At 41.3% G+C, this 18083-nt stretch overlaps 1 protein-coding gene across 6 annotated transcripts in view; it reads right to left on the bottom strand.

Annotated features, from left to right (window-relative positions):
• KMT2E (lysine methyltransferase 2E (inactive)) overlaps nucleotides 1–18083 on the bottom strand; it is an 84608-nt gene that overhangs the window by 31095 nt on the left and 35430 nt on the right. For all 6 annotated transcript variants that reach the window (XM_069977788.1, XM_069977776.1, XM_069977817.1 and 3 more), the window contains 7 exons: nucleotides 16641–16810; nucleotides 10522–10560; nucleotides 7433–7663; nucleotides 5981–6111; nucleotides 5222–5339; nucleotides 4631–4740; nucleotides 3250–3514 (listed from right to left, as the gene is read on the bottom strand). In XM_069977788.1, coding sequence (XP_069833889.1) covers nucleotides 3250–3514; nucleotides 4631–4740; nucleotides 5222–5339; nucleotides 5981–6111; nucleotides 7433–7663; nucleotides 10522–10560; nucleotides 16641–16810 — 1064 coding nt within the window. The remainder of the gene's footprint in view (nucleotides 1–3249; nucleotides 3515–4630; nucleotides 4741–5221; nucleotides 5340–5980; nucleotides 6112–7432; nucleotides 7664–10521; nucleotides 10561–16640; nucleotides 16811–18083) is intronic.

Consider the following 18083-nt stretch of genomic DNA (forward strand, 5'->3'; position numbering starts at 1 on the left):
AAACTACAATTGCCATCATGCCTGGACAGCCAAAGCTTTAGTTGACCCACAGACAGCACCCCTGTAGAACAAGTATTACAAAGGCTAAAGAGAAAAGCTGATGGAATGCGGAATGCATAGAGATGCAGGGCCCTGGTGTATGCAGCAGGAGGGGAAGACCCACCCCCCCCCCCCCCCCCAAAAAAAAAAAAAAATTAATAGAGGTTCCACTACAGAAACTCACTTTAAAGTGTGATAGTGTGATCCCTAGCAAAGCAGGACCAAATAGGGGCTGACATATATGTCAGGGAAGGCAAAGCCAAAAAGCAAATATAAGCTGGGGTTCCAGACAACAGTGTCCTGGTATGGTGGGGATCAGCATGGAGTAGTCTGAGTAACCCTTAGGCTGCTGGGTGGGCGACAGAGGAGCGCACCAGCACTCATGTCCCACCTGTTCACCCTGCCAGGTTGGGTAAACAGGGAGATAGGTAGGGAACATAGACAACCCTAAATGGAAAGAGAAAAAAAAAAATTAAACTGCAAACATGGCCACTTTTGCCCCACTCTTGTCTCCAGTTCAGGTGTGGTTTGTAATTAAGCTCCATTTACTTTAATGGAACTGAGTTTCAAACCCGACCTAAAGTAAATGGAGCTTAATTACAAATCACACCTGAACTGGAGACAAGAGTGGGGCAAAAGTGGCCATGTTTTTGTAACGCTGGATAACCCCTTTAAGCTAAAACTGGTTAGCTCAGCGCCTGCAGGCGGGGTATATCCTGAATGCAAGGAGCTAACACTTTTTCTGTGCTTATTGTTGCCTCCTAGTGGCACCAGCCTATACCCACAGTGTCCCCCAATAACACGAGCAAGAAATTTTGTCAGAAGCCAGTCTAACACAAGGACTGGGTAGCATACATTTCAACATGGCTGATAATTTGTTTTAATACAGCTTCAAAGTGTCTCACAGTATAATATTCCTGTAAAATATGTGTGTATGATCAGCCTTTCGGGGAACACAGTTTTTAGGAAGGACATCTGTCAGCCAAACATATGTAATTCATAGCTTTTTATGTGTATGGCTAGCTTGTATGAGAGGCCTTACAAAGAAAAAGTTTAAAAAGCTTACAAGTGACTTAAAGGTGATTTATCAAGCATTCTTACAGTAAGAATGTGCGAACTGTAATTCGTTGTGAGGAACAAAGTACATTCTTACTATAAGACTGTTTAATAAAACTCCTCCTATAAAAAGTATAACATTTAAACAGGTTGTAAAAGTTCTATTCACTAAGTGCCCAATGGGGGTCTAGAGCCCCCTTTTCCTCTTAGGAGGATGAAGGGGCAGCCAAGCAAGCACCTTACCATTTCGAATCTGAGGGAATAAGAAAAGAGAGAAAGAAAACGCCACAGTCATCACTGCAGACACATTTTCCTTCTGTGGCCCGAGTTGATCTTTTAGCAAGGTTTTACTGTACTTTCTTTCAGAAACAGCCCCACTCTTGTCTCCAGCTTGGGAGGGTTTTTGCTTCTCAGTTCCATTAAAAAGAATGGAGCTTAATTGCAAACCGTATCTAAGACATGAATCGTTTTGTCTCTGAAAGTGGCCATGTTTTTGTAGCACTAGGTAACCCCTTTAAAGCCTTGTTACAGTTTATAAAGCCAGAACTAAGGGCCCTATTATACAGAGTAATTATCTGCCGAATCAGGGCAGATTTGGTCCTTGACTTTTAGCACGCCTTAAATTAGCTGCAAATTAGTGATGCACAGCCAATGGCTGATGACAGTGTAAAGAAAATAACTAAGATTACACTTACCAAACCACACTCCCTGATGTCATGCTGCCTTTTTTTTCCCCTATGTTTTCAGGCTCACTGCAGCCACTGATAAAGCTTCTGAAGTAGTCTCTGAAGTGACAGGCCACAGAGACTGGTTCAGAAACTTCAGTGACGGTCGCGGTCAGTGGACATTAAGTGAAAAGTGTGGACAGGCAAGTATAATCTTTATTTATATGGCAAGGTCTGCAAGACATCGCCAACAATGCCTGTGCAGCACAATCATCGAGCCATTTAATAGGCTTAGTAAGCAAGCACGATCTAGCAGGTTGTTGCTCACTTACTGCACTAATCTGGCCGTGTAATACAGCCTTTACTGTCCTTTGTGGATCCAGCTACTCCAAATATTCATTTGACCACTGGGCTGGTTTAACCACAAAATGCAGTTGCCAATGCTTATATTCCATAATTTTTTACAAGTGGAACTCGTCTAGTTTCCAGTTCAGGTGTGGTTTGCAATTAAGCTCTATTCACTTCAATGGACCCTGAGTTGCAAAACGCCACTCAAACTGGAGACAAGAGTGGGGCTCTCTCTGAAGTGGACATGTTTTTGTAGCACTAAATAACCCCTTTACTTGTAAAATTCTGGTCAGCCTTTTTTATGTGTACGTGTTAACGCTGCCTGTGCTCCTAATGAGCAAATTTGCAAATTTTTATAGCATTTAATATCACAAAAACGGCGGCACTTAAGAGCGTGAGAAGATCGGTGGCGGTAAGGCTGAAAACACACAGAGCAGTTTTTTGGAAAACTGCCATTGCAGTTTTTGTGCCCAAAAAAAACAATGTGGAGAAGTAAAAAGTTCTCCCTGTATATTTTCCATCCCATTTGAATTCACTTCTGGTTTTGGCACAAAAACTGCCATGCCAGTTTTGCAAAAAAACAAACAAAAAAACAAACACAAAAAAAACAAAAAAAAAACAACTTCCATGTGTGTTTCCAGCCTGAGGGGCACACATGGGAGTAATTCTAGAGGAAAACTTTGTGCCGAATCGGCTGCTTGCTCCCCCCTCTTGAAGTTCTGCCTGTCACACAGGCCCCATTATATGCTCAGGCGAATTCCATTGTTTGTGCTGCCATTTACCTATACATTGCAGTCAGCTGCACATCCCCTGTTTACACAAGGAGATGTGTGGCTGATAGCCATGTATTTTAGCATGGCACAAAGATGCGATCAGCCAACAAGCGGGCGATTCTTCCAGGAGATTGCAGTTGAACTGAGCATGCCTGGCCCATCTTAGCAAGGGCTGAATATGAAAACAAAGAAGGCAATGAGGGATTAGTCAGTTTGTAACTGTACAGTTTTAAATGTTTGTACATTTGAAATATGTTTAATTTCACATAATTCATCACTTTGGATCTAGTATTTTTAATGAAATAACTGCTCTAAATGACAAGGTGAAAATTATTACTATACTAGAAAGACTGTTATAAAGCCCTTACCTGGTTATTAGAAATAGATAGTCGAAGAGGGGAAAGCTTCCTCTGTTTGTTATCTGGCGTTTTCAATTTGCCAATGGCTCCATCATGGTCTAAGAGAAGGTTTTGATTTTGAGACTCTCTTTCTTTAGATATATCCTTTTCTTTCCTCCCTTTTTTCCTTCTAGTATCATAACCACTGTTTACATTTTCTGTTGGTTCAGAACTGCATCGTAGCACTGGGCACTCTGGATTCTCTTGGAGACATGCACAATCTACCTTGTATTTGCTAAAAGAAGAAAAAACAAAAAACATTTTACAAATACATGCAGTTATCAGGCTCAATTTCATATTAAAAACGATAGAAGAAACCCAGAAGTAGGAAAAAAAAAAGGCTAAGGAAAACTTGCCAACAGCAAAACGTACTTTCGGTTTTTAATTTTTTAATGAATGTGTAATTTCAACTAAAGGGAACCTGTCACCATAATGCTATTTAAGCTATTGACATCAAGTTATAGGGCAGAAGGAGATGAGTAGATTCACATATATCTTTGTGGGAAAAGATTGGATGGGAATAACACTGTCCACTAGACAGTAATATATATTCATGTTCATTCATTTTCAATCTGTTCTTCCTGCTCTATAAATATGATGATTAATTAGATTGCATTGTCTTGATGACAGGTTCCCTTTAAGGGTGGGTTCACACAGGACGACTTGCAGCGGAAATCTCTCTGAGAGTATTGCAGAGAGATCCGCTATGAGGTAAGGTCCTGGCAGGTCCCCGTGAATACATACTAGCAGTGGTCTGAAAGACCGCTGCGAGTATGTAATTCACTCGCCCCCTTAACCCCTTAGTTGGCTCCCGCTGTCTGTATATCTGTCTAGTTGCTGCGGCTGGGAGGCAGAGCAGGAAGCAGAGACCCCGTGCACCAAGGAGACAGGTAATGTATACAGACAGCGGCAGCAGATTAGGGATTAAGGGGGCGGGTTAATTACATACTGGCAGTGGTCTTTCAGACCGCTGCTAGTATGTATTCACAGGGACCTGCCAGAACCTTACCTCGTAGCGGATCTCGCAGCGAGAATTCTGCTGCAAAACTCGCAGTGAGATTTCCGCTGCAAAACTCGCAGTGAGATTTCCGCTGCGAGTTGTCCTGTGTGAACCCAACCCTAAAACAAATTCTGTGTAACGGATGACCTCTAGAACTAAACCAGGGGCAGGGAAACTTCGGCCCTTCAGCTGCTAAAAAACTACAATTCCCATCATACCTGGGCAGCTGAAGCTATAGCTCTGGTTGTCCTGGAATGATGGAAATTGTAGCTTGGCAACAGCTGGAGGGCCGAAGGTTCCCCATTCCTGAACTAAACCAATTGAACTGAATAAATAGCAAAGCAGACTCACCAATTTGCATAATCAAAGTCAAATGCAATAGTAACTTCTGAACCTTTTGGAATGTTTGAAATCGAAAAAATATATAAATGAATTGTTCCTTCTTCAACTATATGCCGTACCTACAATATGAAAATAAGTAACTTAAAATAATGTAAATAGAATCACATATAACAAAGAACTTTTCTGCTCAAGCTTTGACTTTAACACACTAATAATTTCTCTTAACAGCTTATTTTATTCCTTATATGTTCCTATAATATAAAAAAAAAACAAACAAACAAAAAAAAAAACTTTGGACATTATCTATTAGGGTCAAGTAATCAGACCCACAGATCTCTAGATATTGCCAGATATTGCAAGATATTGCAAGCACACAGTTGAGCGCTCCTCTCCAAGGCTTCCAGTGATCATCCCGTTGTACGAGATGAGCTACATTATAATGTCTATGGAACTCGTCTCAAGCATAGAGACAGATTGCAGGGAACTGGACAGATTGGCTGTATCTAGAAAATGGTGGGGCTTTTGAACACCCCAACCAAATCTTTTGATATGTCTTGATGGGCAGTGGGGTTTTCAATTTCATGTACTGAAATTACTTACCTCAGCATTGGGAGTACAGGATCTTCTAATAAATCTAGCTTCATTGCCGAAAGTTCTTGCATCAACACACATTTCTAACCCATGAAATTTAGAATAAAATAAAACAAACGGGTATGGCCTGTAAAAGGAGAAATAGAAGTATTACTGACAAAGCCTGAATAATTTAAGCACAGATAAGAGATATTTACAAAGCAGATTACTCTTACTTAGCTACATGGAAATCTATGCTCAGCAAGGTGTTGCAATCTTGTAGCAGTCATAAGTGCATTGCTCCTAACTCCCAATCAGTGTACACTTGTAGCTGATCCCTAAAGATCGGGTTACCAGGGATATGACCCACTAAATTGCAACAATGCTTGAGTATGGAATTTGGATGGTGTGGGAAATATCCCCAGTGCCCCGATCTTCCGGTGTCAGCAGCAACTGCATGCTGATTGGAGTGAGGCGCTCCATGAAAGAAAACATTTAATATAAAAAAATACAGCATGCATCCTTTGATGCTGTAATTTGCAACTGAGGAATTCCAAAATAAGTCAATGGACAGTGGAGACTCAAAATAATTACATCCATTAGAGACCTGATTTGGATGTTATATATGGACCCCAGTTAAACCTAGCAAAAGAAATAGACTGATGATATAAACATGTTGATAGGTTGGGATTGTGTAAGCTGCTTACAGATTCCCTTTAAGCCACCGAGGTTTTACTAAAATGGTCACGCTCCCTAATGAACAATTTATCTGTGTCATACATTACCCACCTTTTAAAGAAATAGCCATTAGCTTCAAACTGCTCCCGAAGCATAAATTTTCCTCTGTATTCAATTATTAATGTCTCAGGTTGCAGGTCTTTTGCAGCTTTTAATATTTTTTTGTTCTTCTGCATGTAACTCTGGTTTAAAAAACAAAAACAAAAACAATTTAAATAGTTTTTTTAATTAACAGAAATGCCACTATAATACTCCCTGTGCCAAGGTTGTAAAGGTTATGCATTACAATTTAGTACTTTGAAGGTTGAACCTTATAAATTAAACCATATAAATGTTTGAATGTCTGACATCCAGACCCCCACTGATCAAAAAAAAAATTTTTATATGCTGTTGAAACATGTCAAACTATTTTAACTGACAGGTACACATCAAAAGGGTATGCTCATCTCAAACAGCTAAACTTGTAGGGCTCCTCGAGTTACATATACATGCAAATAGATTAAAGTGTAAGTATCATTTAAAAAAAAAAAAAAACTTCTGACAAGCCATAGCGCCATGTCAGATCACTAGAAAGGAGGTGCAGATAAGCTTGGCACCACGTTCTCTGCCCCTTCATCTCTGCTATAACGAATACAAGCAGCCTATGGAATTATAATGGGAGTCTATAGAACTTCTGGCAATTCTATATACTGGAAGTTAAATAGGCTCCCATTATAACGCAGATCGCTTGTATTACAAGTTTATAGCAGAGAGGGACAGAGTGCATGCTGCTGAGCATGTCTCCCCTTTGTTCTAATGATTGGCGGTGGTCTAAGCACCTGCACCCCAACCAATGCAACTTCTGACATGTCGCTATGACACGTCATAAGAAGTTTTTTTTAAAGGATAGTTACATTTTAATATAGCAAACTTGTCTTCTCCTCCTGATATGCCCACTTTTCCTCCCCTTAGTGATTCTGCAATTGTATAGTTGTCTACATCTGTGATCACAAGGGGGCACACAGCTTGGCACCATTCAACGTATTCTGGAGTGCTGCATTTATGTATATATTTCGGCTCTGGAAAGATTAACGCTTTTGGTGCTGGTAAAATGAAAGCTGGGCAATGATTGGTAGCTATAGATTGTTGTAATCGGTTCTACACATTTTGATAAATCTGGGACCTATATCTATATATACACACACATCAAGCAGACCATTGCTTTTAGAGCAAGTGGTGGTTGGTAACCTAGACAATGAGCTGTAAATAATGTAACGGAAAAAGCAGCATATCAGGAGGAGGAGGAGAAGGCAAGTTTGTTACATAAATGTATTTGCAATAATTAACTTGATAAGCCCTACAAGTTTACTTGTATTAGTTGAGATAGGAGTATGCCCTTTAAGGGCATACTTGCTTTGTCATAAGAACATCTAATCAGACACCCACAAAAGATCCACACAACAGTTTGTAGAATGCCTATACAAACCATATAAGCCATGTTGACTCAAGTATACTGATGCATACCTCAACTGGTGGTTTAAGTAAGAGATTATTAGGGCTTAGGTTGGGTTTTCCAGAGTGCTCCTTTCTGTCATTGTCACAACCAAGTCTTAGTGCTATTCTTTGGGCCTCCCTCTGAACACCTTCACTGTATTGGTTGTTGTTTGCTTCTTCATAGTGATCCATCCAAGCTTTGATTTTACTCTCCCACCCAAATGTGGGATTGTCAGATGGATCGATTTCTGGAGCAGTACCCTACAATTAACATAAAACAAAATTTAAAAAGGTATACAACATATAAAACTTATACGTAACCTCATATTTGCTAAAATGATCGATTATGCTTACAGATACAGCTTTAATTTGACCTGTTTCAGTCAGGACCTGTTCACATAACATTTGGCTATCCTGTTGAAATATTTTAGTTTGGACAAGGTTTACACTGCATCAGGGACTCAATTCAGAGCTTTCATTGCAGTTACAATTCGCCCTGACAATGGAACAGGAATGGACAACTGTGCCAACGGACACAAACAGCCAGGCACCATTGGCCTTAAAGGGTCTATTGGGTTTTTTCGCCTGTGTATCATTTTAGAGGAATGTAACATGACTCTGATCACTGCATGAAAAAGGCGGCTTATAGTTAAAACATTGCACACTGGTGCGATATTAAAACTCGATTTCTTTTGGATGTCTCCTCCTTTGTTTGGATTTTCTGCCTTACTTGGGCGAGTCTGGTGAGACGAGCACCCACCCTTACACCTGAAAAGGTTTGTGCTTGTGTATACTCTTTTGGATTGCCTCTATTAACATTCACAGCGATACAGAAAACCGGAAGTAGGAATGGGGCCCTATTACACAGAGCTATAATAGGGCTATAAATATCGCTCTGCGTAATAGAGACAATGATCGGCTGATTGACACTTTTGGTCCTGACCTAAAATCATCAGCCACCAACCATGCACGGCTGATTGTGTAAAAAAAGAAAACCAAACTGTATATATACCTCTCCATGGTCCCAGTGTTTTTCTGCCCACTGCACGCTTCCGGGAGCCACTGTTTTAGAGAGTCTCTAAACTGACAAGATCATCAGGTACATTCGCTTTAAATGTTGCACATGAACAAACTGGCACCGAGATGCCTATGCCGCGGTCCTTTTTTTGAACTGTGGCCCGGTTCCCGTGCACAGCCCTGGTCTATTACCATGCACCGTCATACAGGGGCAGGGGTTTCCTCCCACTGGGGGCGGGCCGGCCTGCCTCCAGTGCTTAGTAATAAACCGACCCTGTGCGCGGGAAATAGGCCACGGTTATTAAAAAAAAAAAAAAAAAAAAAGGACGGCAGCACTAGCTTCCCCGTGCCAGCACTGTTCTATTCAAGTGCAACACTTGTGAATGTGAACACTTGTGAAGTGAATGTACCTGATGGCTGCATGGACATCACCTGGACCTGATGGCTGCATGGACATCACTAACAATGTCCGTGCAGAGTGCAGAAGATCTGCATTCACTCTAACACCTTGACAGGTTTTGCTCAACACTACCTGCAGGTCTGAGCTGTGTACCTGCAAGCTGAGTCTGTCTGTCTACGGAAGATGGTCTACATTCTTGCTAAAAGGAAAATCAAGGTTGTCATCTCATCTCTCCCTATCCATAAAGCTCAGGGTGGCTCTCCCTGACGTATATATTAGTGTACCTCACGTTGTATGTTCAAGAAGCCGCAGTATAATCTTTCCCCCTCTCAATCCTCAAGTACAAATTTATGCAGAATAGGTTTTCAAGTGCCTATACGCACATCAGCAAATTTTGTGGGTTAAAGGTATTAATCAGTGCCAGGTCTGCTCTTGGACCTGTCCTTTTATTGTCGCATGATTATCTTCAATAAAGTGGGCTGTAAAATGCGGAGCACTATAAATGCACATTAATAGTGCGGTATGCAATTACAGTCACAACACAGATCTAACTTTAAGGATTTAAAAAAACAGGACATTTCAGCAGACTAATTTTAGTTCAGCAACATTTAAAACAGGATGATCTTTAAAGGAAAGAAACAGTCAGTCAATGAACTCTGCTGCTGTTTCTATAAAGGCCCTATTCCACCAACAGATCTGACGACAGATTATCTGCCAAAGATTTCAATCCAAACCCAGGAACAGACTATAATCAGAGAACAGGTCATAAAGGAAAGACTGGATTTCTCTTTTCAAATCCACTCCTGGGTTTGGCTTCAAATCTTTGGCAGATAATCTGTCGTCAGATCTGTTGGTAGAATAGGGCCTTAAAGTGACACTGTCTCCCCCTTTTGTGCATTCTAACATCTCTACACAGGTGTAAAGGGTAAATTTAGCATTTTTCATACCTTATTTCATATCATACGTCATGGTGTTTGTTCAAGTAAAAAGTGTCCTTTTACCAACTGCAGATTGTATTAAGTGGGTGTGGCCTCACGGCATTAGTGCCACTTAGCCCCGCCCACAACGGCACCGCTGCACTTGACGCCCATTGGTTGGCTGACGTAAAGGGGGTGGGGTCTAGACCTTTCTGCCAGCCTGTTCCAATGGTCGGCGAGGGGGCGGAGCCAACCGTGGCGTCGTGGGCGTGGCTAAGTGGTGCTAACGCTGCAAGGCCACACCCACTTAATACAATCTGCAGTTGATAAAAGGACACCTTTTACTTGAACAAACACCATGACGTATGAAATAAGGTATAAAAACTCTAAATTTACCCTTTACACCTGTGTAGAGATGTCAGAATGCACAAAGGGGGTGACAGTGTCACTCTAACACAGTCAGTTTTTACGGCAGTCGTGCCCTCTCCACAGCCGGGATGGGCCCAACTGCAGAAACCCCCAGCCTAGGTGACACTGTTAACTGATTAAGTGAAATGAGAGTAAAGTGATATGGTCGTCACCTCCTAATGCTGCCATAAGTTCTTTTCTGTTATCTGTTTGACGTGCAGAAAACAGCAATATGTTGTAAATTATTAGAATAAATTAGAATCAGTTATAAAATGGTTTCTGTAAAATATAAACTAAATACGGAAACAAAACATTACTAAGCCATTGTAACAAATGGTAAATACAGTACTATATGAGCAAAATAAGATTTATTATACCTTTACTCGAGAAGATTTTCTAGATCCTTCTCTAAAGGCCTGTGGAGGTAAAAAGTGCTAATATTATTTAACATACACTAACCCAATTTCCAATAGAGATATTATACACTGGCAATCAAAATTAGAGAACAACGTATGAACACTAGATTTCAGAAATAATTTAATCTACACTGATCACCATTTGAAGGATTTTTTGTAAGAGGTACACCAGGCCTCTAGAAGTATATCAACATAAAACCTTTATAAGTGATCATAATTGGTGAACAGCAATGACTGTAGCAAAGATTACAACTACATTTTGTAAAGGTTACAACAGTTACCAATTAGAAGGTCTGCATCCCTTTGCTTTGGATGACCTTAGCACATCTGCCGCCACAGGACATCACTGGTCTATCACACTGCTCTGGTGTGATTTTGGGCCACTCTTCTTTCAGGCTTTTCCACAGTTCTGTGACTTGTTGGTTTGTAGGCCCTAACTTTGTCTTCAAGGGTTTTCCAAAAGTTTTCTACTGCTTAGACCAGGACTTGGGGCAAGCCATTTCAATGTTTTCATTTTCAAGGAACTGCTTTACCCATTTTGCTCTGTGACAGGGGGCATTGTCCTGCATAAAAATTGCTGGCTGATGGCTGAGTGATGAACGCAAGGACGGGACCATATGCTGTTACACACTTGCATTCACTCTGACATGTAGCTGTATGAAATGTTGACTCCTGCTGAATTCACTAAGAGGGGCACCTGCGCCCAGTGTACCAAATCTAGATTTAGATCATGAGTTACGCCTGCGGGCAGTTGTAAATCATGATAAATGCAGTGCAGAAGGAGGCCATGCCTCCTCCCGTTTGCCGCACACTCATTGGGTGAGCAGGGGGTATACAGCAGGTGAGGGCCAGGGAGCAAGCTATTTCAGCTACAATATTGAAACAATTACCCATGGAGAGTCTCCACATTATCCTGTCCTCTCTTGCATCTGTCTTTCATGGGTGACCAGCCTTCTTAGGTGACTTGAATGGGTTTGTTTGCAATATTCTAGAAAACCACAAACTTGGAACTACCAAGTCCTCTGGCTATGGCTGATATGTTACCCCATTTTGGCTTTATCTGGACAACCTGTTGCCGGAGGGTTTCAGTCATTTTGGATCTGCAGACCATTTTTGCAGTGAAAGTCAGTGAAAACTGAAAAAAAGTTAGGCTGCCAGTTACATAGGGTTTTTCATATAATTAAAGAAATTAGCACTAGTTGCCAGATTAACATTAATAACTTGCAAGTAATTGAAAGTGTTCTCTAATTTTCATCACTCCTGTTTTCAAATATCTACCATATTTTCTGCGTATAAGACAACCCCCAGCTTTTAAAGAGGATGTACCCACTGATCGAACCGCGTCGGCACGGGGAAGATGGTGCCGTGGCCTGTTTTTCGGACCGAGGCCCGGTTCCCGTGCACGGCGCCGTTCTATACACCGGAATCGGCCGGTGCTCAAGCACTGGAGTTAGGCTGGGCCGCACCCAGTGGGAGGGAATGCCCTCCCCTGTATGATGGCGGTTCCATTGATTCTAAGGGAGCCACATCATACAGGGGAGGGAATTCCCTCCCACTGGGGGCGACCCGACCGGCCTCCAGTGCTTGAGCACCGGCTGGTTCTGGTGCACAGAACGGCGCCATGCACGGGAACCGGGCCTCGGTCCGAAAAACGGACCGCGGCATCGGCTTCCCTGTGCGGGCGCCGTTCGATCAGTGGGTTCAGGTTAAAGAGGATGTACCTGGTGGTACATCCTCTTTAGGGTGCGTTCACACCTACAGGATCCGCAGCAGATTTGATGGTGCAGATTTGATTCTGTGTTCAGTTATTTAAATGAAATCTGCTGCGGATCCGCAGCAGAAAATCAGCTGCGGATCCGGTAAGTGTGAACGTACCCTTAAGATGATTTTCAGGGGTTCAAAAGTATTCTTATACAAGGGAAAAAAATGTTAACCGCTGCCAGATTGCAGGAGGGCTTACTAGTTGCAGCCAGTCACCCACTTCTAAATAATCTGTACAGACAAAAATTTTGAAGTGGGTGACTAGCTTACATAGCTTACATAGTTACATAGAAGCCTGGATGGGGGCGCAGCTGTGGATATCGTGTACCTGGATTTTGCTAAAGCGTTTGACACAGTTCCTCATGAACGTCTGATGGGTAAGTTAAAGTCTATCGGTTTGGAAAATTTAATGTGTAACTGGATTGAAAACTGGCTTAATAATCGTACCCAGAGAGTGGTGGTCAATGATTCCTACTCCGAATGGTCTCCGGTAATAAGTGGTGTACCCCAAGGGTCAGTACTGGGCCCTCTTCTGTTTAACTTGTTTATTAATGATATTGAGAATGGAATTAACAGCAATGTTTCTATCTTTGCAGATGACACCAAGCTTTGTAGTACAGTACAGTCTATGGAGGATGTGTGGATGTTACAGGATGACTTAGACACACTGAGTGTTTGGGCGTCCACTTGGCAAATGAGGTTCAATGTAGATAAATGTAAAGTTATGCATCTGGGTACCAATAACCCGCATGCATCATATGTCCTGGGGGGAGTTACACTGGGAGAGTCGCTGATAGAGAAGGATCTGGGTGTACTTGTAGATAATAGACTACAGAACAGCACACAATGTCAGGCAGCTGCTTCTAAGGCCAGCAGGATATTGTCATGCATTAAAACAGGCATGGACTCTCGGGACAGGGATATAATATTACCGCTCTATAAAGCCTTGGTGCGGCCTCATCTGGAGTATGCTGTCCAGTTTTGGAACCCGATTCATAAAAAGGATGTTCTAGAGCTGGAGAGGGTACAAAGACGGGCAACTAAACTAATAAGGGGAATGGAGCATCTTAGTTATGAGGAGAGATTAAAAGAATTACATTTGTTTAGTCTGGAGAAAAGACGTTTAAGGGGAGATATGATTAATTTATTTAAATATATAAATGGCCCCTACAAGAGATATGGGGAAAAGATGTTCCAGGTAAAACCCCCTCAAAGGACAAGGGGGCACTGCCTCCGCCTGGAGAAAAAAAGGTTCAATCTCCGGAGGCGGCAAGTCTTCTTTACCATGAGAACTGTGAATCTGTGGAACAGTCTACCACAGGATCTGGTCACAACAAAAACAGTAGAGGGCTTCAAAACCGGCCTAGACAAGTTCTTAGACCAAAATAATATAAATGCATATGTATAGAACCTATCACCCCTCCCCCTTCCCTGTATCCATCCCCTCCTTGGTTGAACTTGATGGACATGTGTCTTTTTTCAACCGTATTAACTATGTAGCTGCAGCTGGGGAGCCCTGCTGCAGTCAGGCAGGGGATAACCCCGGCGGTGCTCCTTTGAGAACGAGTGATAGGAGAGTTCTTGGTTCATTATTATTTTTTTCTGTTCCTGTTGGAGAAGGGGGTTAAAAGGCAGACAGCAAAGCTAACAGCGACCACTACATATGTCGGGGATACGGACAAACATGTTTTTGAGCTCCCCCGCCATATGAGGCGATTGTTATCCTGCGTTTAAGACAAGACCCGACTTTTGAGCAGATTTTCTGGGGTTCAAAAGACTTCTTTTATCCCGGAAAAAAGGGCAACTTACATATTTATTTTGTGCTTTAGAATGTATACAATAGGCTTAAAATGCTGCTATTTTACTTTTGTTAGGATATATTTACATAGAACTAAACAATAACCTTGACATTGAGGAAATCGTGTGTTGGTCTAGCACTTTCATTTTTCTATTTACAGGGCCATGTGGGGGCTTGTTTTTTTTCAGGAATAGTTCTACTATGTAATGGCGTCTTTCAATCTACCATAACATGTATGATGGAACCCCAAAATATTATTTATGAAAATAGAAATTGTTGAATTTGGTAATACTGGTGCTTTTTCACTCTTTTCGTTTACGCCGTTCACCATACGCGATGGCGATTGTTATATTTTTTAATAGATCGGAGAAATATGCGCACTACGGTATATAATATATTTATTTAATAATTTTTATGTGTTTTATTTATAATATGGGATAGGGGGTGATTTTAACTTTTATTGGGGGAAGTGCTTTGGTGTATTTTTAAAAACTTTTTTTTTTCCCTTTAAACACATCTTAAGTCCCCTTGGGGGACTTTTTCATGCAATCAATAGATTGCATACACTGATCATTGCTATGCCATAGACATAGACATTGCTGCCTGTGGCTGCTCCTGTCACTTACACTTAAAGCGTAACTGTCATTTCAGGGACATTTTTCTGAAAACATTAAATATCAACAGTACAAGCGATTTTAAGAAACTCTGTAATAGGTTTTATGTACTAAAAGAGTTTCCTTCTGGACTGAAAAAGCTATCTCCCAGCCTCCCCCCTCACATCAAATGAAGCAGGATTTCTGTCTCCATTATGTGGCTATGGAGAGGGGAGGGGCTGTTAGGAGCAGTCTTCTCTCAGTAAGTTCATAGAGAAGCACTGACCTTTCTGACACCTGAATTTATCGTTTTAGGTGCCCAGAGAGTCTACAAACAGCTGACCTTCATGTCACCTCTTCCTGCTCCCTCATCTCCCTCAGCCCCTCCCCTCTTCATAGGCTTACAATGGAGAGAGCAGAGCCCGTCTTCACTGGCTTCTCTGTAATGAAGACGTGTTTGCCTGATAATGCACAGACAAGAAGTCAGGGGGGGAGGCTGGGAGATTGCTTCTTGAGTACAGAAGGAGGCTTTTTTAGCTGATAAAACCTATTACAGAGTTTCTTAAAATCGCTTATACTACTGATTTCTGCAATAAAAAAAAAACATGACAGTTACGCTTTAAACGCTGCAGCCTGTCATTAACCGAGAGTGCCTGGCTGCTGTTTGCAGCCGGCCCCCACCTGCTATGAGGCGCACTCCGCAGCGCACTTCATAACCCAGGATGTACCTGTACACTAAGGGTCGTCTGGTGACAGACGGCCAGGGCGTACTGATAAGTCCTAGGTCATCTAGGGGTTAAAGGAGAAGTCCGTAGAAATTTTTTTATTAAAGTATTGTATTGCCCCGCAAAAGTTATACAAATTACCAATATAGACTTATTACAGGAAATGCTTATAAAGTGCTTTTTTCCCTGCACTTACTACTGCATCAAGGCTTCACTTCCTGGATAAAATGGTGATGTCACGACCCGACTCCCAGAGCTGTGCAGGCTGTGGCTTCTGGAGAGGATGATGGTAGGGGGACACTAAGGGACACAGGGAACTGGAGGGACACCGAGCATCCCCCTGCCATCATCCTCACCAGCAGCCACAGCCCACACAGCTCTGAGAGTAGGGTCGTGACATCCCTATTTTATCCAGAAAGTGAAGCCTTGATGCAGTTTTAAGAGCAGTAAAAAAGCACTTTATAAGCATTTCCAGTAATAAGTGTATATTGGTGATTTGTATAACTTTTGGGGGGCAATACCTTTTTTTTTTTTTACTGGACTTCTCCCTTAAGTAAATGGGCTAACTGCAATTCCCTGCATGGCTGGGAACACCATGAGCAGGGAGGGACAACCAGTAAAGCACATATGGTGCATTATCTTCAGCCCAAGTCCTCTCTTTCTCGTGAGACAACACATTATAATTTTGAAGTCCAGGAAGTAATATTGGGATATTTATAGAGAATTAAAATTTGCTTATAGCATGCCACCATGTGCTGATTGATGCTAAAGGGATTAGATAGTGAGGCTACAGCACCTGCTACATTGACTCCCTAAGTGCAGTGAAATTAGGTGTTCTGCAACAGCTTTAGGCAGGAGTGCTGTACGAAGGGAGTAGGCAGGATGGGAAGACTATCATGAACAGCTGAGGGAATGCAATTCCTTCTTGAAATTGAAGTACTGACCAACTGCTCAACCAGGAAGTACAACCACAAACTGGTGGTTTCAGAATCAGACAGGTAAGTCATGCTACCAGCTTATGTAGCTTTTTTTTTTAACCTGATGCAGGATTACCCCTTCTTTATTCATGGGGGTGCCAAAGTTCCTAACAATGTCACCACTTATTGAGGTGGGAATCTATCTTAAAAGTGAACTAGATAATCTTGTACTTCATGAATGTAATATACTGTAACTGTGATAAATATGTAATGTTTATATTCTTGCCTTTTTTGACTTTGCATTTTGTTCCTTTTCTCCACTTTTCTTCCGTTTTTTATCAGTCACTTTTGTTACTCTGGTGGCAGTAAGAGTAAGTGTTGTAGGAGTGTGCTGGCAAGCAGTGTACAGCTCCATAGGAACTTCATCGCAACTCTCTGTTGCACTGGTATCACCATCTTTAAAAACAAAACAAAAAAAAACAGTAAATCATTTTCACAGTAATTGAAATTTAAACATGCCTGGAATAAACATTTATCCCAAACTAAAAAATATTAAAAAGGGGTCACTAAACAGACCATGTGGTCTTTTTTGTTTCTTTGCATATTCATGTACGTAGAAGAAAATAAATGTCCACTTTGAATCTGAGATTTGCTTTCATCGAATTAAAGCAAATAGGTAAATTAATTTGCCTAAATTATTATAAGTATTTGTAGTTTGACATGAGTGATGTTCCCTGATCTTGCAGACCCACAGGTAAAGGTACCATTCCGGTATATTTTATTAAATTACTTCACTTCACTAATAGACAATTTTTAAGAAGAACAATGAAAATAATAACCAACTATTCACATGTACCATTACACCATGGTCACTTAAAAACATAATTTACATACATTCACTGCAGAATTGCAAAGGATAATACACAACATGAAAAGGAAATACACAGTTTTGTAAATACAGAGCAAAACAAATTATTTTTAAACACATGCTACAGTGGAATGCAATGATGGGTAGGGCTGGTTTCATATAAATATAAAAAGGAGACATATTTGTGGTATATAAACCGTGCATGAGTTCCTTATGCGCACTTTGCATCATACTGGATGCATCCTACACTTGGCACTTAACTCCCGGTGGTCGGAGAAGATGGACTTCTCAAGCCACCAGGAGTCAAATGCCAAGCATTCAGGTTTAGTGAACCCAAACTTAAATGCAAACGTACAAGACACCCATACACTGCAGACAGCCTGTTCTATAACACCTGAAGTAATAACGTTTTTGTGCAATTTATAGATGTGTATTGTGCACACAAACAGGTAGGGCAATAATGTACATGTAGGGGTTTTCATTTCTGGTTTTTCCCCTGCTACTTATTGGCATTGCAATTAAAAACCTCTAAGGTTAGGTTAAAACTGGAAAATGGACTATGTTCGAGGTATACATCACTGGAAGAATAGTATGGCAATGTATACCTCCTTGTACTTCAGCGTTTAATGGCTTGGATGTTTAAGTGCACTGGGGGCTTTGCTGGTATTCATTACAAGGGGCCACCCAGCTGGGAGGCAGAGCGTTGCACTGGAGGTGCTAGTCCTGTCCCCTGTGTGCAAAAACTCCTAAATGGAATAGCAATTAAACTCCTCATAGCATGAAAATTTTACTAAGTATGAAGGTAAGAAACCTGTTTATAATTTCTTTTTAAATGACAATATTGCTTTAAAAAAAAAAAAA

Source organism: Dendropsophus ebraccatus, chromosome 1 (assembly GCF_027789765.1).
Source record: "Dendropsophus ebraccatus isolate aDenEbr1 chromosome 1, aDenEbr1.pat, whole genome shotgun sequence".
Lineage (NCBI taxonomy): Eukaryota > Metazoa > Chordata > Amphibia > Anura > Hylidae > Dendropsophus > Dendropsophus ebraccatus.